This window comes from Macrobrachium rosenbergii, chromosome 28, assembly GCF_040412425.1.
Source record: "Macrobrachium rosenbergii isolate ZJJX-2024 chromosome 28, ASM4041242v1, whole genome shotgun sequence".
Taxonomy (NCBI): domain Eukaryota; kingdom Metazoa; phylum Arthropoda; class Malacostraca; order Decapoda; family Palaemonidae; genus Macrobrachium; species Macrobrachium rosenbergii.
Window position 1 is genome coordinate 31,732,501 of NC_089768.1, and position 25,305 is coordinate 31,757,805.

General features: G+C 37.5%; 2 protein-coding genes across 8 annotated transcripts in view; one reads left to right on the top strand and one right to left on the bottom strand.

Annotated features, from left to right (window-relative positions):
- Positions 1–25,305, bottom strand: part of LOC136854205 (organic cation transporter protein-like) — a 61,888-nt gene that overhangs the window by 15,798 nt on the left and 20,785 nt on the right. The window contains exon 1 of one of the 3 annotated variants that reach the window (XM_067130523.1): positions 8,713–8,851. The exons of 1 other annotated variant lie outside the window; for it this stretch is intronic. The gene's annotated coding sequence lies outside the window, so the exon portion shown is untranslated. Of the gene's footprint in view, positions 1–4,481; positions 4,503–8,712; positions 8,852–25,305 lie in introns of those variants that run through there. One more of the 3 variants, XM_067130524.1, reaches the window with a different exon arrangement.
- The window catches only part of LOC136854206 (solute carrier family 22 member 7-like), a 38,842-nt gene that overhangs the window by 8,198 nt on the left and 5,339 nt on the right, over positions 1–25,305 (top strand). For 3 of the 5 annotated variants that reach the window (XR_010857664.1, XM_067130525.1, XM_067130526.1), the window contains exons 2-4: positions 22,825–23,055; positions 23,508–23,646; positions 25,121–25,301. Coding sequence is in view for 4 of the 5 variants with exons in the window: in XM_067130525.1 (XP_066986626.1) it covers positions 22,833–23,055; positions 23,508–23,646; positions 25,121–25,301 (543 nt within the window). In the remaining variant the exon portion in view is untranslated. Of the gene's footprint in view, positions 1–19,079; positions 19,153–22,072; positions 22,231–22,824; positions 23,056–23,507; positions 23,647–25,120; positions 25,302–25,305 lie in introns of those variants that run through there. The other 2 variants (XM_067130528.1, XM_067130527.1) reach the window with 2 other exon arrangements.

Below are 25,305 nucleotides of genomic sequence, written 5' to 3' on the forward strand. Positions count from 1 at the left end.
GTCTTAAAAATTACAAGATACTACGATCATCAATTGAAAACTGCCATTGGCGTCTTGCCATTACGAGGGGCATCCTCCATATCTATCGAGCAAAAAATAAACATACAGTTAAAGGAACGAATAGAACATCTAGGTGCTCCGAAGAGTAAGGACCTCGGTAACGAGTAACTGCGCACCAGATCTTTCCTCCTTATGGGTACCTCGAGTTTCGGGGAATCCCCGCTAATACCAGGAAAGAAAATAGGACTTACATAAGTCTTGGTCTAACCCGCCCGGCGCGCGTATACGGTCAGAAGGTGTGTTGCCTTTTATGTACGCTTGCTTGTAAAGTGACGCGAACGCACTTGCATTCGGCCTTGGTTTGATTGCGTCCTATTGTTGCGCTTGTGCGCTCTTGCTATAATCACAAAACTATATTTTTCTCACGTATTCTTTACCTGATAATGACGAATATTATTAATTTAATAAACAGACTTGCTCAAAATATAATGAATGATTTTATGTACAATAACACTCAAACACAAGTTTGCTAATGTCATTGACTACGTCTCATTCAGACTGTTTAAATAAGGAATCAATTGTCCGGACACGATTTGTAAAAGGTTATCATACTCCCACGAAAGGTCTGACAGATCACATTTCAATTCGTTGTTTATAATTCTGCATCACACGTCATTCATCAGTGTGTTTCCCGTTAGATTCTCCCGCCCCGCCCACCCTGGTCCTCTCTCTCTCTCTCTCTCTCTCTCTCTCTCTCTCTCTCTCTCTGTATGGGAATACAAGTAATTTTCTTGACGGCGTTGATTTAATAGCATAAAGCACTTGAAATAGATATGATCACAAAAAATGTAAATAATCCTGAACATCTGGAATTAAACATCCAAGTCAAGAAACCATCATTAAATCCATTGTAATGAAAGACATTGAAAACAATTGCACGTAACAGTGATTTACATAATTTAGGCAGCTTTTTATCTTTTAAACTGGGAGAACAAAAGCATTGCATATCTCGGAAACAACGCTGTCACCCCAGAAGGTTTAGGTTAAACCAATTTCAATTTTTTTACTTCGTGAATAACTCATTTCTTTTCTTTCTTTTGTGCTCTGTTCTACGTTTTTCTCGATTGGAGGATGTATGTATATATATATATATATATATATATATATATATATATATATATATATATATATGTGTGTGTGTGTGTGTGTGTGTGTGTGTGTGTGTGTATGCGTGTGTGTGTATGTATGTATACAAATCACTGATAAATGGAGATCTATAGACAGACACGCAGACAGATAGGTAGATAGATATAAGTTTGATAACAATAATAATGGTATGTTGACAACCGAGAGAAGCCACGTAAAAAAAAGGAAAAATTACCATTGGAGGCTTTAAGTGTAGGTGAATGTTTGTTGGTGACCTCCATTCCTTCCAACCCTTGATTGCTTCTGTCATACAACGAAATCTTAGAGAGAGAGAGAGAGCATACATACGATCTGTATCTTGTGGAACTGGAAGTCATAATTATTGTCTATAAATAAATGCAGGAATGTGCTAGGATTGAGATTTAATATCAGGGTGGGTTGGGGTTTCTTAATCTGTAGATAGTCATTTTGTGTCTGTAGGTTTATTTGTTTATTTTCTTATTTCTATTTATTTGTTTGTTTGTTTGTTTGTTTTTTCGTAAAGCATTATAAATCAGTTCTTTGATAGTTTTTTATTTATGCATTTATTTTACATTTGGGTACTGTATTCTGTGGAATTTTTTTTTAGAAAATCGACGGCTATCTAAGTTTGATCGTAAGAACGTGTACTCCTAATAATAATAATAATAATAATAATAATAATAATAATAATAATAATTGCAAGGTCTACAGTCTCTAATTTTGACAATGATTTCTTTAGGGATTCTGTGTTTCTACTCACGTCAAAAATTTTCTTGAACACATTACATAATTGCTCGAGTCGAACTTTTCGTAGCGTTCCTCGTGAGTTGGTAAGCATTTATTTACATGCAAAGGCTCAAACGAAATTCGATTCTAGCCTAAACTGCGCGGTAGTTTTTATACTGTATTTCGATTACATACTGGAGTGGATACATACGTACACACTTAAATGCAAAATGCAAACGATGTCTGTGCTTGAATATGCTTAAGAGCTTCAACGTAGGGAGCTTCCATTAAGTCTCAGTGTCTTATGATTCCTCTTCTCAATCTAACACTAACATGTATATTGTTTTTAATTTAACTCACCTTTCGGTTAACGGTAGCTGCACAACATTACAATGATTTTCTCTATTAAACACTGACATTGGAAAAACCACCGAAGTATTTGCAGTAATTTTTTGCGCAAACAGTGATGTATATATATTTGAACACTGGGAGAACGTATCATCAACTGACCCTCACAACAGAAATTGCAATTCCTGAACACCAACTGGTCCTTCGGCATAGAAAGTCGTTCCAGGAAAGACCTTCCTGGACCCCGTTCTCAGACACAGGTTCTCGTTCGATCACCTTATACTGACACAAGCAGATTTTTAGCTAAGGAAACTCTCCCTAGGTCAATAAAACTAATCAATTAAAAAGAAGAACGAAATGCATAACAATTTAGTGTCAAGGGGAACCTAAAAAACACATTTCACAGGGAGATGTGCCTTGTTCCTGTGACGGTTTTTTGCAAGGAAAACAGTTGTGTTTGAATCAAATTCAGTTACTACTCAAGCAGCTACACGAACGGGAATTCAGCATAACACCCAAAAAGGCCGTGGACACGACTCCAACGGGTGATTACGTGAGGATACGTCATTGCAAAATGTCAATCCATATTTGCCAAACAAACCGTAAGATTATGACAGAAACCAACAAGTTTCAGGCACAAAGGTAGGCAAGCTTCTCCCCAACCTTGTGTACCCACTGAAAAATGTTTTTAACATTTTGGTTAGACGTCAGTTTATTTAAGAAGTATTTTGTAAGAAGTATTTTGTATTTAACTCTGCCGTGAAAACTTACAAATCCTGATAAACAAAGGAGGTGCACCCTAATCTCTGGACAAAAAACCCTATATTGAAATTTGCAAGAACCCATTGCGGTCTGATACAAGCACCAGTGTGGAATAGCGTTTATCATAAGCCTGTGATAACTTTTGTATATAAATTTCACAGAATTTATCAGAGAGAGAGAGAGAGACAATGGGGTAGGCTGATGAGTAAGCATTACAAGGGCAGGGTTCGTGTCATCCTGCATTCCAAACTCGAAGCCTTAGGCAGGCACTGTAAAGAAACAGAGCTGAACTACAATTACACAGATTACTATTGTAGCCTACACTGGCCAAATTACGACACACGGAATGTACCTTTCCCCGCAATAACACAAGGTGAAATGAATGTCAGTAAAACAATGAAGAAAGAAAAAACAATGTTTGCCATGAATTAAATCTGTCGATCGTACACACTGGTAAACTCTGTTAAAAAAGGTAGAGGAAACAACTGGAAAAGATTCTCGAAGTGCAGAAGGTGGATCCGAAGGGTACTTCTAAAATTCTCAATAAATCTCAAGATTTGCATTTGAATGGTCTAGTATTTTAGTGTTTTTAAGAGATCTGTAACACATGTTTTAATTAGCCGATTGATCAATATGTCCTTGCTCGGATCTACACGACAAAAACAAGCCATGTAGATTTCGGGAGCCACATTGGTTTGTATTTACGTGTCTGTTCCGTCCCGTAGCCTGAAAGGATTTTATATCAAGTCGCGTAAAGACATTTAGTAACATCGCTCTCGCTTCGAAGTTGAAATATGTTTCATCTTGAAATGTTTGATTTCTGAATGGAAATAACCTTATTGCCAGTGTGAATATTATCAGCGAAAAAACTGGTTTTTCAAAAAGAAGCGGGAAAATGCTTTATTCATGCACTTCCGATGCCCCATGACAACAGACGTAAACGCCTGAAGCCAACAGCAACTCACATCCTCCCTTTTTACAGCCGTATTTACCCACAACTCCAACAACAGCAACAACAACAACAACATATTGCGTTGCAATGGAAACATATAAAGAAAAATCAGACATTTCCTCAAAAGAAATCTGAAACAACAATAGCTCTGTTCTTCAGTTGCAATGACAATTGAAAATTGACGAGTCGCAAGCGGTTAGTCTTTGTGTACGGGAGGATGTAATACATTATTTCCCAAGTTAATTATTTCAGAGCTAAAGTTCATGCTAAGAGAGAGAGAGAGAGAGAGAGTGTTAATGAATAAAGTAGATTTATACTGAAAAATCTTTTAGGCGATAGTGAATATCATTGCAATAAAAAGAATTACTCTCTGTAAAATACATCAGTGTAAACGATGAATAAGCGAATATATAAATGAGTAATCGAGTAACAAACAGATGAAGTGATAATAGCCAAACCTTACTTACGTGGCAAACTATGAAATAAAACGATATTATCCACTAATTCAGTCTTCCACTTAACTTACGGGAAAAACCTGAAGACGGTCTACGAGCGTTAACGACTCAGCAAGCAGATAACTTCATGCGATCACACGATCCCATACTGCAAATTTCCAAACACTCCATCCTATCCAGGGAGATGATAAGTCGGTAGCAGGTGACAGAGTGCAGGTGTACAAAATGCCAATTAAGCTCCTGATAACAACACTGACACTACTTCTAGAGCAGTGGACTCAAATGGGAATGAGTTTGCGTTTGAAAGTCACGGCTATCGTACCTCCAATTTTTTAAGTGTGAGTCACATCTACGAAACGTTTGCATGATTGTAAGTTTGTTATTATAAATGGAATTAATCTCGACGAATATATACCTGTTTCACTTACAAGTAAAGGAAACAGTCAAACTACACTTTGGACTTCGATTGATTACCAAAATCGAAAAGGATTGAAATCTGTCGATGGGTAGAAGGAAGGTTGAGAGACTTGATAGATATACATGAGCAGCAGTTTGGGTTTATGAAAGGAAAGAGCACAGTGGATGTTACTTTTATAGTAAGACAAGTCCAAGAGAAGTATTTAGAAGGAAACAGGAAGTTTACACGTGTTTTGTGGATCTCGAAAAGGCGTATGACAGGGTACCAACAAGAAGAGTAGTTTGTTGGTGTTTGAGAAAGAGAGGAGTACCAGAGAAATTGGTAAGGTTAGTGAAGATGATGTATGAGGGGGCAAGAACCACAGTACAGACAAAACATGGGGAGACTGAGGCATTCCCTGTGGAGGTTGGCCTCCATCAGGGATCAGCTCTGAGTCCATTCTTGTTCCTCGTCGTTATAGTCACTTTGACATCAGAATTAAGGAACAACGAAGAACTGCAAGAAAGGTTTTTAGCAAGGAAAGGAGCCCTAGAAAAGAAAGGATTGAAAGTGAAATTTGGAAAGACGGGGCTATTGATTAGTAGTAAAGAAGAACATGAAGAAGTGGAAGATGGTACAGTGCTAAAACTGAACAATAAGTTTAACTACTTGGGATCAATATTAACAGAGGAGGGAAGTACTGAGAAAGCAGTGAGAGAGAGCGAAAGAGGCATGGCAAAAATGGAGAGAAGTAACTGGAGTTGTCTTAGATAAGAAAATGCCATTAAGGGTCAATATGAAGATTTATAAGACAGTTATCAGGCCCGTACTATCACATGGGGCAGAAACTTGGGCACTTAGAGGAAAGAGGCGGGACTGCTGGAAAGAACCGAGATGAGATGGTGAGACGGATTGTTGGAATATCACTAACGGAAAGGAGGGAGAGTCAAGATATAAGAAGAATGTGTGGTATATGTAATGTAAAGGAGAATGCTAGAGAAGCTCGTCTGAGATACTATGACCATGTAATAAGAAGAGAGGAGGTGGAACCAGTCAAGAGAGCTAAGAACATGCCAGTGGTGGGGAGGAGGAGGAGTGTGGGGCATCAGCGGATCAGATGGATGGTCGTGGTGAGGATGGATATGGGTGAGGTGCGACTGGGGGAAGAAGATGCAAGGAATAGAAAAAGATGGAGAAAGTTGACTCGAGCAGCCGACCCTGCTATACAGTGGGACTAATAAGGTCGAAAGAAGAAGAGTGGGTTTCTCTTCGCACTGATTGAAATATACTGAATAGACGGATAACGACTTATGAATGTAGAAGGTCGGCCTACATAGAGTGAGTGACTCTGTTGACTGTAAGCAAGGACAAAATTCAGGTTTAAGCGTCCCGTGAAAGTTATTCGTAAACTGAATAATTCCCGTTTTCTACGAACGTAGCCCAAATTAAAAGCTGATCGCCGTTCAGTAATTTATGGCTGTGTTTTTGTGGGTGTTTCGAATCCACCTAACTAAAAAGCATTGGTCCTTCTTTGAAAATACGTTTGTGCGAATGTTTCTGAATGTGCTTATAGAGAAACGGAAGGCGTAGTGCCAATGAGAAATGAAAGACACGAGGAAACTACGCGTAGCGCCAGAATATTGACAAACACTCGAACAACTAAAGCCGTCAGAATAACACTGAAGCAAGAGGGAAACCAACCATGAATTTTTAAAGACTTCCCGGGAAAAAATAGAAAAAGGGGGATAATCAGCGGATGTTTACAGGAATATGAACGAAGAGAGAGAGAGAGAGAGAGAGAGAGAAACAGTAACAATGTGGTTATTGAAAAATGGGCTTCAATGGCAGGACGCAACCTTGGCTGTAAAATGACGGGTTCAGTTCAATGCAGCGGGAGATCCGACAATGTAAAATGTACGTTATCACAGTATAAAAATCTGTCAATCTCATCCAGGCCCAATCATCATTATAGATTGGTCCAATCTTTGCTGCGGTATGGAAACCTGTTATTTGGCGACTCATTTGTTGCGTGTGTTGCGTTGTGCTGTCATGGAATCGTGGGAATAACATCGCAGTGGCTTGATATATATATATATATATATATATATATATATATATATATATATATATATATATATATATATATATATATATATATATATGTATGTACGTATACAGTATGTATATATATATACATATAGATAGATAAGTGTTTGTGCGTGTGCGTGTGCGCGCGCGCGTGTGTGTTACTTTTGTCCGTTAGCAACAGTACTATTTGCGAACCAGATTTTAATTAAAATACAGCCACTTTTTTGGATGCATGCTGACGTGAACAGCCTTAGTTATTCTGCTTTCTACGTTTATTTTTACTTGCTAAATCCTCATCACCAATAAAGTTGATGGAGCCCACTCAGTTATACGACACTGACTTATATGACGCACATACAGCTGTCAAGGTGACTCTGGCAGTACGTTCAGTGAATAAAATAAACAGCGAAGTAAGTTCAGATGAGGGAGATTTCTGTACTGATTAAATTGCTTAACAGATGGGTAGTCCATGATCAAACTCACATGTAGAGCAGCTTTCATTTACAGCCAGAACCTTAGTTAACTGTCGTGCATCGAGAATCGTGGTCAAAAAATATGTCCAACAAAGTTAAGGTTACAACCAGACACCAACTCACCAAAAGAAACGAATAAGACCGTCTTTGCACAATCAGGTGAAAAGAAGATCACAGTGCAGTCTGCGCGCTGAAGTTGCGAGAACTATATTGCAATAAATAGTTTTGATCTGTTGATAGGCAAGACTTACTCCTCATATTTCCATTGTTTTTAATGAAACTGAAGACATTTGGTGCTAATCACTACAGTAAGTTCAGGGAACAGCCTATAATCAGTCGCAGATCAGGAAAAGGGTATAGGTGGGCGCCATGCACGGATGCCCCCGCCCCTCCCCCCCCAAAAAAAAGCAGGAGATAGGATACCACAGTTTAGGTATCGTACGAAATATTCTAATACATAGTTAGCATCATCCTCTTGCCAGATAAAAAAAAAAAAAAAAAAATATATATATATATATATATATATATACATAAAATTTTATACTTCAGAATGAACAGTGGTTTGAATTCATTACCTCAAAATAAATCGGCAAATTCAGGGTGAGTGAGCTATGCCGGCAGACAGAAAGTGCACACGATTACAATCAGGTCGCGAAAAGGGAAAGTGGAAAGTAAAGAGAAAGGGTAGTACGAGAGAGAGAGAGGGGGGGGGGAGGGAGGGACAGGAAGTGAGAGAGAAGGCTAACATGGAAGCTGTGACTCAGTTGACCAAACGACTGAGTAATCCTTGAAAAAAAAAATCTCTAGATAAAGTTTGTTTATACAATCCATCTTTGCAAACACCTAGAGCGCTCGATCCACCAGCTCCCCTTCCCAAGGTTGACGGCGAAGGCGTTGCCTGCTTTTACCTAGATCCGTCCCCTGTCGTTAATGTTTTCTCTTTTCTGCATCTTATTTGCTGCTTAACTTTATACGTAAGCTTTGCTATAGACTTTTGCTTTCAGCTTGTCGCATAGTGATTAACAGATGTAGATTTTTTGGTTTCCAAGAAGGACTTGTCAGAAAACGCAGTCTGTTCACAGGCGTTTTATCATCATCTAAAACTCACAGCACATTTGGATGTGAACAACCAAAGTAATTAACACAACTCCGTCAGATGACAAACATATGCCATTAACTACTCCGTAAGCAGCTATCAAACGAACATTTCAGACAATGCTGAAGAAATATTCCAAAATTCACAACAACAGGTCTTACAATATCCGCCGAGCTCAAATGAACACCGTAGAATTCATTCACTGACAAGGCGGGAAAACATTAAGTGCTGGCACTTCCAAAATTTACCTGCAACGAAGACGTCTCAGCGTAACTCAAGGTCCGGCATACGAAGCGGAAGCCTGGAGTCTTACCTCATCAGGAGCCCGAGTCCGACTAACACCTGACCCGCCTCGCAGGTATAAGTTCTGCCATACACCAAGGCACCGGTTTCGTCCCTCCTCGTTTGATTCAGGTGTTTTATGTTTGTCCTGCAGTTCTTTCCGGCACTAGGGGCTTTGCCACTGATGTCTGATTAACTGATTCATTCGTTCCAAACAGTAATTTATTGAAAACTGAGTAACTGGATGATTTCGCTCTTAAACGAACACATGCGAAAGACGGTGTTGCGTAACGAGTTACGATGATTTGGAATTTAACGCGCGACCTTGTTGGCCTTGCTTACCGGGTTGGTCAGACGCAGGAGTTTCATTACCCGAATACATCATTTTATCTCCCATTATCATGGTTATAGCGGATAGCTTTTGTATCATGGAAGGAACCGTCGATACCTCAGCAAAGTGAAATTTCTTGGGGAAAAATGTGTTTGAAGATGGGAAAAAAAACTGAGAGCTGTTGAATGCGATGATATTAATGCAGAAAAACACAAATAAGGAAGGTGAAACAACCACTTAATAAGCTGCAAATGGAACGCTGGCCAGCGAAGAGGCCTAATATTAAAAAATAAAACTAATAAACTACTATTAATTGTCACAGTCTCTCGATAAGCATTAATTCCCAGAAGGCTTCGAGTAATAACGTTATTCAGCCGGCGAAAAGAACGCAGTAAAAAACCGCCCGCGGGTCTGATGACGTAAAATCTGACTCTAGGAAAATGCTCCTCCTAAGCGGTACTTTCGCAGAAGGCTGCAACAGACCAAAGTGAGAGGCAAGGTGACCCTCCTCTTGAATGTGCTCGTTATGCAACAACTCTTTTTTTTTTTCTCTCTCTCTCTCTCTCCTCTGAACTCAACCCATCTCTGGTGTCTTAAAGATTCTATAGGTTTGCTGTTTATAGTTTTTTCCCTTTTTTTTATCTTGTAAATATAAAGATTCTTTTTTTCTCCTCTGAACTCATTCCATCTCTGGTGTCTTAAAGAATGTTTAGGTTTGCTGTTTATAGAAAGTTTTTTTTTTCTTTTTTTATCTTGCAAATATAAAGATTCTTTTCTTCTCCTCTGAACTCATTCCATCTCTGGTGTCTTAAAGAATGTTTAGGTTTGCTGTTTATAGAAAGTTTTTTTTTTTTCTTTTTTTATCTTGCAAATAGAACTATTCTTTTTTCTCCTTTGTACTCATTCCATCTCTGGTGTCTTAAAGATTCTATAGGTTTGCTGTTTATAGTTTTTTTTTCTTTTTTTTTTATCTTGCAAATATAAAGATTCTTTTTTTCTCCTCTGAACTCATTCCATCTCTCGTGTCTTAAAGATTCTATAGGTTTGCTGTTTAAAGAGTTTTTTTTTCTTTTTTTATCTTGCAACATTATCTAACACAGTAGGTTACTGACACTAGTTTCCACGCCGGCGTCAACGCTTAGTTAAACGAAATCATTTTGATAAAAGAAAAAAAGTCCTATGAGTCACCTTACAATATGATGATGGGCTCTCACTATTGCATTCAGTTCTGCTCTAGTTCATTCTAAAACTATAATTTTCTAAAAATAGTTTAAGACTACATGTTCCAGTCATTAGCTGTTGCTTTATTTTCGGACATCTGCACTTGGCCTCCAGGTGTAATGAATGAGTATAATATTAGTGTTTCCCCCTCTTATTTGTGAAATAATTATTTCTTTTCCTTAATTCCTCACTAACTAACGAATGCATAATTTATGTATACATTCTTATGCACACAGCACATTAATATGCGAACATTCTGGAATCATTTTTCCTAAAACCATTTATATATATATATATATATATATATATATATATATATATATATATATATATATATATATATATATATATATATATATATATATATATATATATATATATATATATATATATATATATATATACATACATACACATATATATACACATACACTTACAAACTGGTTTTATGCAAAATGAAATCATATATATATATATATATATATATATATATATATATATATATATATATAAAATATATATGTGTGTGTGTGTACGTGTGTATATACATGTATACATATATATATAATTATATAGATATATATATTTACATGGATCATAAATATTTGAAAGCATTCAGTTTCATGTTTAGATAAAGCACAATTAAACTACGAAAAGAAACAAAATCAAAGTATGGCACCCGACTATTCCTCAAAAATATTTTTTGATAAAAATCCTTCCTTTACTTGCTTTTCTAAGTATCATTTTTTTATTAGTACTTAAAATACACCAAACAGTGTTGGAAAGAAGACTTGAGTATAAATTAAAGTATTTCGACTAACGAAAAATCGTCAGTGAAACGGTTGGTTAACTAAGTAGTTATATGTCTATAAACACCTTATTTTCGCTTTCCATTAAGAAAACACAAATACTATTTTATTTAACTGATGAAAAAGTCATGGTGACTCCAGTCAGTCCCAACCCACGATTAAAAACAGTTATGCCCACAGATATCGTGTCAGCACCGCGTATAATACCTAGTGTTGGTAAAATTTTTGCCACAAAGCCTAGAGATCGGGTGCCGGTGTTAGATAGGCCACAGTTATTGCCTGGGGCTGACAGAGCAGGAGACACGTCTTGATGTTTTAAGAAATACAGACTTTTTTTTTTTACAGCAGCAGTTTTCAGCACTAGAATAAAGAAAAAATAAGAAACTGGTTTTTCTTAACGACTCTCATTATTATTATAAGGCCTATGCTGAGATTAAGTGTTAGTAAAGTGTATTATTATTATTATTATTATTATTATTATTATTATTATTATTATTATTATTATTATATTATATTCCAGCACAAAATAGATTCAAATAACGTACAAAGCTCTCATTATTATTATTATTATTATTATTATTATTATTATTATTATTATTATTATTATTATTAAATTCCAGCCCAAAGTAGATTCAAATAACGTACAAAGTTCTCATTATTATTGTTATTATATTGCAGCCCAAAGCAGACCCAAATAACGTACAAAGTTCTCATTATTATCATTATTATTATTATTATTATTATTATTATTATTATTATTATTATTATTATTATTATTATATTCTAGCCCAACGCAGATCTAAACAACGCACAAAGTCCTCTTTCTTTTGCATTTGAACGTCCTGTTGACGTAACCGGCACGGGAACACGAGAACAGCGCTATAAACGTAACCTTAAACATCTCAAGTTCGTTCGTCTTCCTCCCCTTCTATGCTTTAAGGACTTAATGGAATGTCAAATTACAGTGCAAGAAATCAGGCTTTTCCTGTTGTTTCTCTCGCTGTGTTGGACATTCCCAGTTCCCGGAAACGACCTCAGGAGCCTTGAAGTGCCCTGACGATGCTTGCTGACGTAAACATTTTGCTAAGAGGTATATGTCGCGTCTATTTGCTTTCGTTTGTAAATAGCGTGAGCCAGCTTAAATCTTTTCTTTTAAAACTAGACTTTACAAAGTCATTTTGGTAACGTCTTATCATTCAGAGTTTTCATCTCAAATTGACCAGAGCTCTTGATCGAAAGTGCAATGAGCCCAGTAACAAAAAAAAAAGTACAAAAAAAATTCCCCTTTCTCCCTGTTACCTGGTGTGTGTGTGTGTGTGTTTTTTTTTATCCAAAAATGGAAAGGTCTTTGGTGTCTCCCCCTTGCCACTTAGGTGATGTTCCCAAGGGTAAAACTTTCCTGCTATCAATGAAAAAAACTTTTGCTTCACCGGATCACTTTGTAATCCCGGCAAGAGTCAAGCGGGATTTCCTTTATGTATACCAGAGGAATCGTATTCGATTCCTTCATTGATTCCCTGATCGTGGGAGAACTGACGAGTACAAATCACGTATAAAGTTACACACACGACTACACGGCTGGTTAAACTACACGTGTGGCCTTCCAGTACCAAGGTGAGTGTGATGAAAACAATAGCGGGAGAAGAGATGGTGTTCTCTGCCACCATCCAGCCACGTGACCACTTGTTTCTACCCGCCCCCCCCCTCCCCTCCCTGTATCCCCCATCCTCCCCCTACTCTCTCTCTCTCTCGACGTCTATGATTTTGCAACCCATGGGATCAGATGTTGTCAAACGGAAAATTTGTTCCCTCCCTGAGGATAACAAAAGGAAAGAAAATATCCAGATCCCGGTCCATTGCAGATGAGATTTCACCTTATTCACTCAACTCTATCGTACTGACAGCACTAGCCACACAGAAAATCCGTTTTTAAAATTACATGCAATTTGCTCACGTAAATAGGAAAGTTCCAAGTGAAATTAATCGTTCATTAAAACCTGGCGTCTCACTGATCAACGTAATATTCAGCTTACAAGTAAGAGGCAGACTCACAGCAATTATTGATAGGTAGAGATTCTAAAATGAGAGCCAATGGGCCGGTTATTTCATGGTAAATCGAATCACCCAAACGAGTTTCTAAAGTTAGGAACATATACACTTTTTAAGTTTGTATATTATGTTTTGTTTGTTAGATCTAAGCAGACGGAGAGAGAAACTGACTGATAGAAACTAATGGAGACTGATATTTAGGCAGAAATGAAGGCTGTTATGTCAACCACGCTTGTGATCTGTACGTTATTGCAATAGGCCCTTCATGAAATTGGGGTAAGAGGAATGGAATATATATATATATATATATATATATATATATATATATATATATATATATATATATATATATATATATATATATATATATATGTGTGTGTGTGTGTGTGTGTGTGTGCATATATGTAAATGAGTATGCGTGTATGTACATAAATTTATATAAACAAGAATAGAAATCAACATTGCAAATGTTACATTATATTAGAAGTGCATAGCGAAAAGGTACTCCCTCAGCCTACCCTCCCTCTCTCTCTCTCTCTCTCTCTCTCTCTCTCTCTCTCTCTCTCTCTCTCTCTCTGACATCAGGAAATGTCAGTATTCTCCCCTCCATTTCGTAAGAATTAGAGGTGCATCCAAAACATTCCCCATAACAATCGTTCTCAAGGGAAAAAAAAACAAGGGAGCACTATTCATGAGACAACCCTAAGTTGCATGAAGTCAGCCGTACTACGTGTATTTCCCACGGGGTTTGAAGTGATTACCATTATAGAAGAAAGAGAATTAAAATCCTTTCTCGCCTGACTGACTCGCTGGAACAGGAGAGTCGCGGTCAGGGGAGAGGTGTAGGGATTTTTTGTAATAATAATAATAATAATAATAATAATAATAATAATAATAATAATAGTAATAATAATATCCTTTATTTCAGCTCAGGGCCATATACATGGAATATACAAATACAATGCACACACTCCAGATACATAAGTTAGCATGGTAAAAACAGTGATCCGCAGTACCCACACAGTTGCTGAGGAAGTAGAAAAAATAGAGTTCAAAATAATGGTAATGACAGTAATTATATGGAGAATAATAGCAAAAAAAAAAATATTAAAGATGATAACAATTAAAAATACGGATGGGAGAAGATTAATTTCCAGCTAGGGACCTTAGGTGCTTACAGAAGTCGGATCCAGAAGGCTAAATACGAAAATAGAAAATAGAAAACTCTACAACGATGTTAATCACAGTAACAATAAAAAAGGAAAATATCAATAATAACAGGAAACGTAGCAGTATAATAATAATAATAATAATAATAATAATAATAATAATAATAATAATAATAATAATAACGACAGATTCTGGAGACGACACTTCATAACTGCAAAAACAGAGAATAAGCCATTTAAGAACAGACGCCTCATTATCCCATCTTTCCCACAATTTAGATTTTCTTCTTGCCTCACTGCTCAAGGATGCTTTGTATGAGCGAAGTGCTGCTGTTTCTCAGTCGGGTGATCAGACTGGACATTGTTCACCTAACAATGATTTTTAAAATTATCCAGGCGGTTTTCTGTGAACATTTGCATGGCGGGGTGATAGCGGGGAGTGTTTGTGAGGCGTCCCAGAATGCCATTATGAGCAACAGTGATACATCTCATGGCGCAGCAGTTTCGTGTCTCGGTGACAGAAGGCAAATCTCCTTGCAGTCATGTTGTCAGTTGCACATAGTTTACGACGCCTCTGTTCTGTGTCTGCCGTATCTTTCAGTTCGTCCGTGATAATGTAGCCCAAATACGGAAATTTATGCGCGAATTCCAGACGACGATTCCCGAGGAAAATTTGTGGTTCTGCAATATGCTTAAGCGATCTCGGGAGCAGCGACATACACTGGGTCTTGGTTTCGTTGTATAGGATATAAAATTCCTCTGCATATTGGAGGCCAGTGTCGATGAGTCGCTGGAGACCTTGCACTGATGGGGAAATCAGAACCACATCGTCGGCGCAACAGAGGTTGTTTATTGTTGTTTCGTTGATAGTGCATCCGATTGGGAGTGAGTTCTGTTTGACATTCAGGGTATCTGTGTACGTGTTAAACAGGTATGGAGAGATAATGTGCCCCCTTGCCGGAGCCCGTTGAGGGAGCCGAAGATGTACGGCAATACATTACCCCATTTGACACAGAATTGCTGTGCGGAGAACCAACAACATAAAGTGCCAATTAGATATAGAGGTGTGCCTCGTTTGTGCATGCTTTTCTCACATCTACAAAACACAGGAAAACAGGAGAAGCTGATGATAGATAATAGTTCAGCAATTCTTTCAGGATGTAGATGCAGATGTCGGTTGAGCGGTTTGCTTTAAAGCCGAACTGGTTGTCAATAGTGTGTAGAAAGGGGAGAAGTCTCACTAGAAGAACGGACTCAAGTATTTTCGCCGCAATTGTAGTAATTGCAATCGGGCGATAATTGCCAGGGTCAGCTGCATCCTTTAGCTTGTTTTTTTTATTAATGGTATTAAGTGAACTGAGAGTAAGGACTCTGGGAGAAACTGGTGAATGATGCACGCATTGAATAGAGCAGTTAGCAAAATGTAAATTATCGGATAGCAGAATTTGAAAGCTTCAGCAGATAGGCCATCGTAGCCGGGCGATTTATCATTAGGTAGGTTGTTTATGGTATCGGTGACGTTACCTGGCGTAATACGATCGGCGAAATAAAACAATGTTATCAGTAAGGTTATCTACGTCCCTTCGGGAGTCTTGATCGTTTATGCAATTCAGGATAGTGCTGAAGTGATCGCCCCACATTCTTGCGATAGCCTCGTCACCGACGGCTTCTCTTACTCTCTGTGATAGCTTTTTAGTTTTGGGAATTAGGGATTGAATGTCTTTCCAGAGACGAGGGTAATCGCCAGATTCTAATTTTCTAGACATTGCATAGACTCTTAGTTGCTTTTCATTCAGTCTGCAGTGCTTAAGGGCGAGTTTGAACTGCGCTCTCGCCTGTCTCATGAGCAGCACAAGGCGTCGTTCCCTCGGGCTACCATTTTGCTTCCGCAGTAAAAAACTTTCTCGTGAATGTATATATAGGTCTTTAACCAAGTCATTCCATCCAAGTTTATTACGAGAGTTGCCTTGACGATATCTAAAGGTATCCCTGTCCCAACAGCTTGCATGGCAGAAAACACTAACTAAAATTTTAGAAAGAAAAAACAAACATTTCTAATAATGAATGTTAGAGAAAAGACATATATATGTAAGCAATATTCATTTTGGACATTTTCCAGCATATGTTTAAATTTCAAATCGATCTGCAACGATGGAAATAAATCCCTAGGTGCCAGTGATGTTTTTCCTTTAAATTATCGTAAAACCGTGATGATATATCAACTGCAACATTCTTTTCTTGAAATGCGAATGAAAATAATGAAAACGTAGATAAACTTACCCAGATATGATAGAGAACACAAGCAGCACTTTTGACTTGATCGATTTTATTATCTACACGGTTAAACTTCCTTTCTTCGGCGATCACAGTCAGTTCAAAATGTAAAGAAAAAATGAGGAGGCTCCGTAACTAAACGAACCTACGCACGACAATCAACGACACATTTGATTTAGCGAATTACAAGATAATTTGAGCGAAAAATCCGGCGCTCACTCCTCAGAAATGCGAACTGAAACGAATAAATCTTCCTGAACGAAAGACTTTGCGAATTGCTTTGTAGAAATGACTTCGTCCACTTTGCGCTGTCGTGGGAGAGACTTTCACTTCCTCGCAAAAAAAAAAAAAAAAAAAAAACGTATAATGGGAAGTCAGGGCGAGCCTTGGTCGAGGTCTACTAGGTGCCAAGAAGCCTTGAATGAAGGTTATTCATTCGCGTGTCCTGATTCCCAGCACCTGTCGTAGGGTATGAAAGACATAAATAACTTTCGTCAACCATACCACTTTTCGGTTTAGGGCACGGTTGTAGGGTGGGCACTGGGCACCCTCGATGCAAAAATCATTGCTCTGGGGCATCCTGGAGGTCACAGGAAACTTATGTGGGCAGCAAATACGTCTTGTTAGAGTTACCCTGCATTCCCTCCCCCCCACCACCCCCCCGGCCTCAGCTGCAACCCCTTCCATTCCTTTTACTGTACCTTCGTGCATATTCTACTTCTTCCATGTTAATTGTTTCATAGTGCAACTGCGAGGGTTTCCTCCTGTTACGCCTTTAAAACCTTTTTACTCTCAATTTTCTCTTTCAGCGCCGAAGGACCTCAGGGATCCCAGCCCATGATCTTTGGCTTAAATTTCCTATTCTATTCCATCCCTGTATCTTTCCTTCCAGTTATTGTCCTTAAGGTCAACCAGTGTCTGCTTTATTTTTAGTTTTCTGTAAAAGAAAACTATTGTGCCAACTTTGTCTGTCCGTCCACACTTTTTCTGTCCGCCCTCAGATCTTAAAAACTACTGAAGCTAGAGGGCTGCAAACTGATGTTTTGATCATCCACCCTCCAATCATCAGACATAGCAAATTGCAGCCAACTAGCCTCAGTAGTTTTTATTTTTATTTAAAGTTAAAGTTCGCCATAATCGTGCGTCTGGCCACGATATAGGACAGGCCACCACTGGACCTTGGTTAAAGTTTCATGAGCCGCGGCTTATACAGCATCATCCCGAGACACCGGAAGATACATTTTCGTTGGCCTTGATTATACGCTGTACAGAAAACTCGATTGCGCGGAAGACACTTCGGCTCATATTTTTCTTGTTTATGTTGTCAATAACAGCCAGCGAGGGCTGTTATATTCTTAACTTTATGTCTTTCCAGACTTGCAAGCACGCATTTTACAACGATATATTTTCAGAGTTGGTGACCTTAGTAGTTTGACGACAGTTTTCGAATTTGATCAACCAGTCATAGGCATAAAGGGGAACACTTCTTAGAAACTCATAGTCCTTATTTTTATTAGTTCATTTGACCTGTTATGGTTAACTAAAGAATAATACTCATTATTGCGTCTTTCATCGTAGTTAGATCATTAAAAGCTTATTATTATTATTATTATTATTATTATTATTATTATTATTATTATTATTATTATTATTATTATTATTATTATTATTGCACCAACGAATAAAGCAGAAAGGCTAAGTTGCAAAAATTGCGTCAAACAGATATAGCGTTCTCAAACTTTAGTCCAATTTCATAAATACTCGTGGGCCCCCGTGGCTCACTGATACCCATCGCCTCTAATGACACTGCTCCGTCAAAAGTACTGGTCGTACGCTCTTATCATATCAGATCTCTTCATTTGAAGATCATTGTCTCACATGAATGGAAAAATCTGGATAATTTATCCACTTAAATATGTATTCTAAAAAACGAATAACAGCTATGTAATACACCGCATTTTGCAGATTTCTTTTTGTTGTTATTGTAGATTAAGGAGGCCTTATGCCATCACAGGAGCTAAACTCGAAACTACTTTGCATCTTGAGCTACGGAAAGATCATGTCCCCGCCCGGTCTCCCTCCACCCCCTCGTCCCAATTATTATTATTATTATTATTCATAAGATAAACTCTATTCATAAGGAACAAGCCCACAGGGGCCACTGACTTGAAATTCAAGTTTACAAAGAATATCCTGTTCAATAGAAAGAAGTCACAGAAGGTAAAGGGAAACATAAAGAAGTGATCTCATTTATTAAAAAGAAAAAATGAGTTAATAAATTAATAAATAGATAACAATGTATTAAAATGCAAGGAGATAGTATTAGGGTAGTAACGCATTGCATCATCGCTTGAACTTTTGAATTTCCTGTTGCACGACAGTATCAAGCTTTCAAAAACTAGTTATACAGACAAAAAGCTCCTTTGTGATTATCGCTGTCAGATCTTTGTTTTTCATGCTTTTGCTTTCGAACAGGTGGAAGGCGACTTCATCATCCAATTTCCAAAGGGCGAGGATCAGGTTTCTTTAACTTTCGAAGGCACTGATATTTAAGTGCGTAATAATGCCTTGATTAACTGTCTTTTAACCATCATAATTGATAACAACAAAGCAAACATACATAGTCAAAATATCAAATGCCGAATCTTTGGCAGGAAAATGTCAAATGTAACGTACAAAAGAACAATATGACATCAACGTAATAATTATAACAAGGACGGAAACAAAAATGGTTTTCAAATAAGGTTAATTATTTGCTGTTTCCAACGAAATGTCCAGACGCCAGCAGAAATGACTTTTTCACGAGAAATACTGATGAAGGAGGAAGATAAGTAGGGGTAGAAGAACAGATGCAGCCAAGACACTCATTGTCACTTCTAATATATTTAGATTTCAGTCATTTGTTGGATTGATTTGATAGTTTAGTTCACTGCCCCTATGATCCAGTTGTCTGTAGCTGTAATGTTTGCAACGTTCGTTGTAATGATATATATATATATATATATATATATATATATATATATATATATATATATATATATATATATATTATGTATGTGTGTTTTCATACATAGTAGTAATAGAATTTCTGCAAAGAATCTTCAAGAGTAAAAGATTTATATATATATATATATATATATATATATATATATATATATATATATATATATATATATGTATATATATATATATATAGTGAGAGAAAGAGGCAGAGAGAGAACATTCACAGAAGTAAAGTGAAATGCTTGTTTGGCCTCCGCATATCGGAGCACGGAGAACAGTATGGTTGCGTCGCAATGCAACTCATGTAAAAATGCGGCTGATGAGAGACGGAGGACGTCGGGAAAAACGGACGACAGAAAATGCGCGAGTAAATAATAGCTCTTAGCGGCTGAAGCCAAAGGGGTGAATTTGGATTTGTTCTTCCCAAAAGACTGTTTTCATACGCAAACCCTAGTCTTGTAAGGAATAAAGAAACAACCTCCAACGAAGGAAAACGCACCAGCGACGAAGTAACAGAAAAGCAGATCTGAGTGAAACATGATGAAGAGAATGCGAAAGACGAAAATATATCAGAGAAATCTACATATTTATATAGAGAGAGACATTGCCTTACCTTACAGACCTTACAGTTCGTTCGGGTTGCCCCACGTCCCTCATAGTGAGGCACCTCTGATGTCTACCAGAGAGAGAGAGAGAGAGAGGAAATCATAAAACACACAGATGACTTGACAATGTACATCACACAGGATGTAGCTAATTTACTTCTTTCCTTTTTCTAAAAATATTCTTTTGATATATATATATATATATATATATATATATATATATATATATATATATATATATATAATATATATATATATATATATATATATATATATATATATATATATATATATATATATATATATATATATATATATATATATATATATAGCCACAGTCTCCTTTTACATAAAATTAGCTTTAAGTGGTTGAGCAATTTCGACATAGATCAGGCTTTTATATAACAGTTCAAATTTACTATATTATATTGATCTGTAATATACCAGTGATATACTTGCATAATGGCGAAATGGTAACTGACTGAAGTAACGATAATCCTCATCGTGTGTTGGAAAAGAAACAGGTAAATAAAAAGAGAGTGGGACCCAATAATAAAATAGCATGCCTCAGTGTTAAGACACATTAGAGCTTCTTGAAGGAAAGGTTCCTATTTAAAGTGTGAGAGTAACGTTTGTTCGTACGTCTACTGGAACAGGAAATAGAGTCAAGAATTAGAATTCAAAGACAAGAAGTTGATTAGCATAGACATCCAGCATCATGTAAACCTCACCTGTCTTTACCACCACGTAACACCTGTCTAATCTGCGCAGTAACCCCTCACATGTTTACTCCGTCACCTAACGTTCATGTGTCTGCACTATCGCGCAAACCAAACTTGTGTACCCACCTCGTAACGATCACCTGCCTGCTCAGCCTCTTATCACTCACCTGTCTACTCCAGAAACACTCCCTGTCTATTCCGGCATTTCAAAGAGGGCAAGCATTGATCAGCCAGATATGCTAAACCGTGATTCTACGAGTAATTGTAGTTATTCAAGAAGCTGGAACATGAAAAAGAGTAATTGGTGTGTAAATACATGTCTGTACATATCTAGTATGGTGACAGATCTGTACAATTGACCAAGTGTCATTTGTAGCCGTTCATAGAATTTGCAACTAATTTGTAGATCTCCGATAACTGAAGCGACGAATAGAACAAATTCCATCATCCATATTCACTAATTGTCCCATGGCTTCGAATTTCAGTCGTTTAATAAGATTTTTTTTTATCCCTTTTACTTTGAAAACTAGGAAACATTCTTCCTTAGCTTAACTGGTTCTGACCACATAAGAGAACTAATCCGTTTTTATCTTTAACGAAAACTCGTTCAGCCAGCTCTCTATTTTCCTGTTTTTTTTATTTTCATTTTTTTATACCACATAGCACAAGTCAGGTTTTAGCATTCCTCATCGCCCTCGGCTATTTTCAGTTTCATTGGGCTTTCACTATGTACAGTGCTTTCCCATACACGCAAGGTCTAGAGAGTATCTGTACTCTCTAGACCTTGCATACACGTTGCTCTCTTCCTCCGTTAGGTAACGAGTAAACCTTAATAATCATCCTACGACTGGTAAAATAACTGTTGTTATTGTTTCGTTTAATTAAAGAAAAAAGAGAGGTTGCTTTTCGTGAAATATCACCATCCTAGCAACACGAAGCCTTAAACGATCTGTTATGTCATCGACGTTTTGCTCTAAGAACTATTGTCAACAGGAAGCAAAGTTTCTTTATATCGAGAGAACATGCTGGACCAACTTCCCCCACCCTTGACCTTACAAGTAGCCAACCCCTGTTGCAGTTCCCAAGTTGTCCAGTGAAAGTTTGCAGGCTTTAACGGGGAAGGCTAGAAGAAACTGCTGCCGCCATTTCAAAGTTGTTTGTGAGCCGGTGCAGTTAGGAAGGTGTACCTTCGCTTTTCTCCAAAGCTTTAGATAAGGAGCGAAAACTCAAAAGTGTATTTTCAGGCAAAGAGATAATCGTGTGAGTTAAAGGGAACCAAATTAGCACTGCGCTATTGAAGGGTAAGTCTACACTCCTGTGAATAGTACAGAGACAGGTGATGATGCAATAAGGGTTTTATTATGCGGGAAATGAAGCCAATCGGGACCGAGAAGGCAAAGAACAGTGCCATGATGAATACCGTGTTTAGTGTAAAACGTATGTGACAGCGATCTCTTGACGCGTTGTATTTAATTTATGTGTGTTTCGTCAAAGACTTCGAATAATCTGATTCGGGAACAATTTGTCTCAACTTGCTACTGCCGGCCGTTTACGAATCCTCTTTTGAACCATCTGTTTGTAAAGGATGACCTGACTACCACATTAACCGTGTAGTGCGTTTGTCGCACACAGCCATATTATGAATGAATTTATCACATCACCGTGATTCACATACAAGCATTAAGCTACAAATGTCCTTCATAGCTCAATGCTTGTATATGAATCACGGTGATGTGATAAAATTCATTTATATATATGCAGTATGCGAGTTTGCATTCTGTAATAGTTCTAATCTTTGAGTATTTGCAAGCAATGACACGTGTCTTTGTGAGTGTTTATGTCCGCTGTTTTCAAATTACCTTCTCAACATTATTTATCTATACATTTGGACACAGGCTAAACCATGGGAGAGACTCAGCCTTCAGAGAGTAATAGCGAAAAGGGAAAAGAGGAGAAGAAGAGTGCTCTTCAAGATTTGATCTACGTAAGCAAAAATGGAAAACCAGAAGACTTCAAGCTGGACGAGGATGGCGGCGTTTCTGGAATCTCGTCCTTTGAGGATGTCCTGGAAATGATTGACACCACAGGTCGATGGAACTTGACTACGTTAATCGTCTGTTGCATGGGTAATTCGAGTGCTTCTTTTCGGGATTTCTATTTGTTTATTAATTTTTTTTTGCAACGGGGAGGGCTGGGTGGCGCCATATTTTTGAAAGACATTTGAAATACGTGGCTCATAAGGTCAGAGTAGGTTGTTTTCATATTTCAAAGCGAGGGCAGGTTATTGCCATAGCATTTCTGACCTACACAGTCCTTTGTGTGTGCTTATACATATTTTTCTGTTTTCTCCATTTATTCGTTAATCTCTCTAATTTCCTTTTTAACGCGTATTATATTCTCTGAAAGCTTGTTTTGCCCATCAACCACCTTTGATACTTTTCCATAAGCATGTTTACACAAATAATAATAATAATAATAATGAGAACGTTTTTATTTACATCTCTCTAATATAAGGAGTGTTTACGTTTACTTAAACATGCAACTAAGAACAAATCTCTCGCTCCAATCATCTGGACAGCTTCAATCGTAATGCCCTCTCAGACCATCACCTACCAGTTCCTGGGCAGCACTCCAGAACACTGGTGCCACGTCGAGGAACTCACAGCAGCTAACTGGACACAGGAGCAGATCCTCGACTTCGCCATTCCTCGTTCCAGGTCAGTGCTTGTTCCAGCATTTGGCAGTAGATATCTAGCTGCGACCACTTTCATTCCTTTTACTCTACCTCCGTTCATATTCCCTTTCTTATATCTATCTGTCTTTCCACCCTCTCCTATCAATTGTTTTCCTCCTGTTAAGCCTCTCAACCCTTTCTACTCTCAATTTCCCTTTCAGCGCTGAATTACCTCATAGGTCCCAACGCTTGGCCTTTGGTCTAAATTCTATCTACTATTCCTTTCCTAAACATTCCGCTTCTGGAATGTCGAGTTTTCTGGTGTTTCTTGGACTTAACCCAAGACTTTTCGTGAACAAGTCGTGTCTTTACTTATGGGATGATGCCTGTGTCTGGGAGCAAACTCATTTTTGCTGGAAGGGTTTCTTCTGGGTAGCCATGGGTAGCCATGCTAGTCCAACTGTCGACTGGAAACTGGAAAACTGAAAGCTTTTACGCGTGAAAATTTGATTGCATCTGTTTGTATGTATGTATGCATGTATGTTGTATGTATATATATATATATATATATATATATATATATATATATATATATATATATATATATATATATATATATATATATATATATATATATATATATATATATATATATATATATATATATATATATATATATATATATATACAATAAACATAATATCAGTTTCATAGCAGTAGTACTAAGCAGTAGATGGGTAGGTGGTCTCTTCATATACATATACTGTATATATATATATATATATATATATATATATATATATATATATATATATATATATATATATATATGAATATAAGAAGGCCCATAAAACACTATTTAAACGTTGCAACCATACATATCAGAAATACAGGACACGTCATAAACTGGAGTGGGGTGGAGCTGGTTTCCAAGAGTAGCTGTCCATACAAAAGAAAGATGCTGGAATCTGCTATCATCAATCAAACCAACAATATGAACTTGTCAGGAGGAAATAGGAAATCGGACGACATCGACGCTTTAATCCTCAGACCGCTCCTGAAGAAGATGCCCCAGGAAACGCGACCTCCAGCATCGTCGCCAAACGGGAGTTAATGAGGCCAAAAACCACTAGGGAATTGGTCATTCTCCTCCTTCTTAGGAAACAGTCACCTTTTTACCATCGGAGACTTAATGCCACACCTATATGCTTTGTATATATACCCTTGTAACATTTCATCTGTCCATATTCTACCAGTGAACAGGGGCACAGAAGCAAGTGCCCGAAATATACGGTTGCAACGTTTAAATAGTATTTTATGGGCCTTCTTATATTCATATTACACTGTGGTATTACAGGAAAAGACATTCATATATATATATATATATATATATATATATATGTGTGTGTGTGTGTGTGTGTGTGTGTTTGTGCGTGTGTGTGTATGTATGTATAGTATATGTGCATCACTTTAGTAATAACTATAATGAGCAATAGATGATCTTTTTTTTGTTGCAGCAATGATACCAACGAGAAAAACTGCAAATTCTTCAATTACGATTATGCCAAAGCGGTGGAGATGGGCTACGAGACCGCCATGGAAAACCGGGATTCGATCTCCATCGGGGACGGAAGCCCCATTTACTGTCAGTCTCGAGACTTCAACGTCAGCCATTACAGCCTGACGCTCGTCGCTGAGGTCA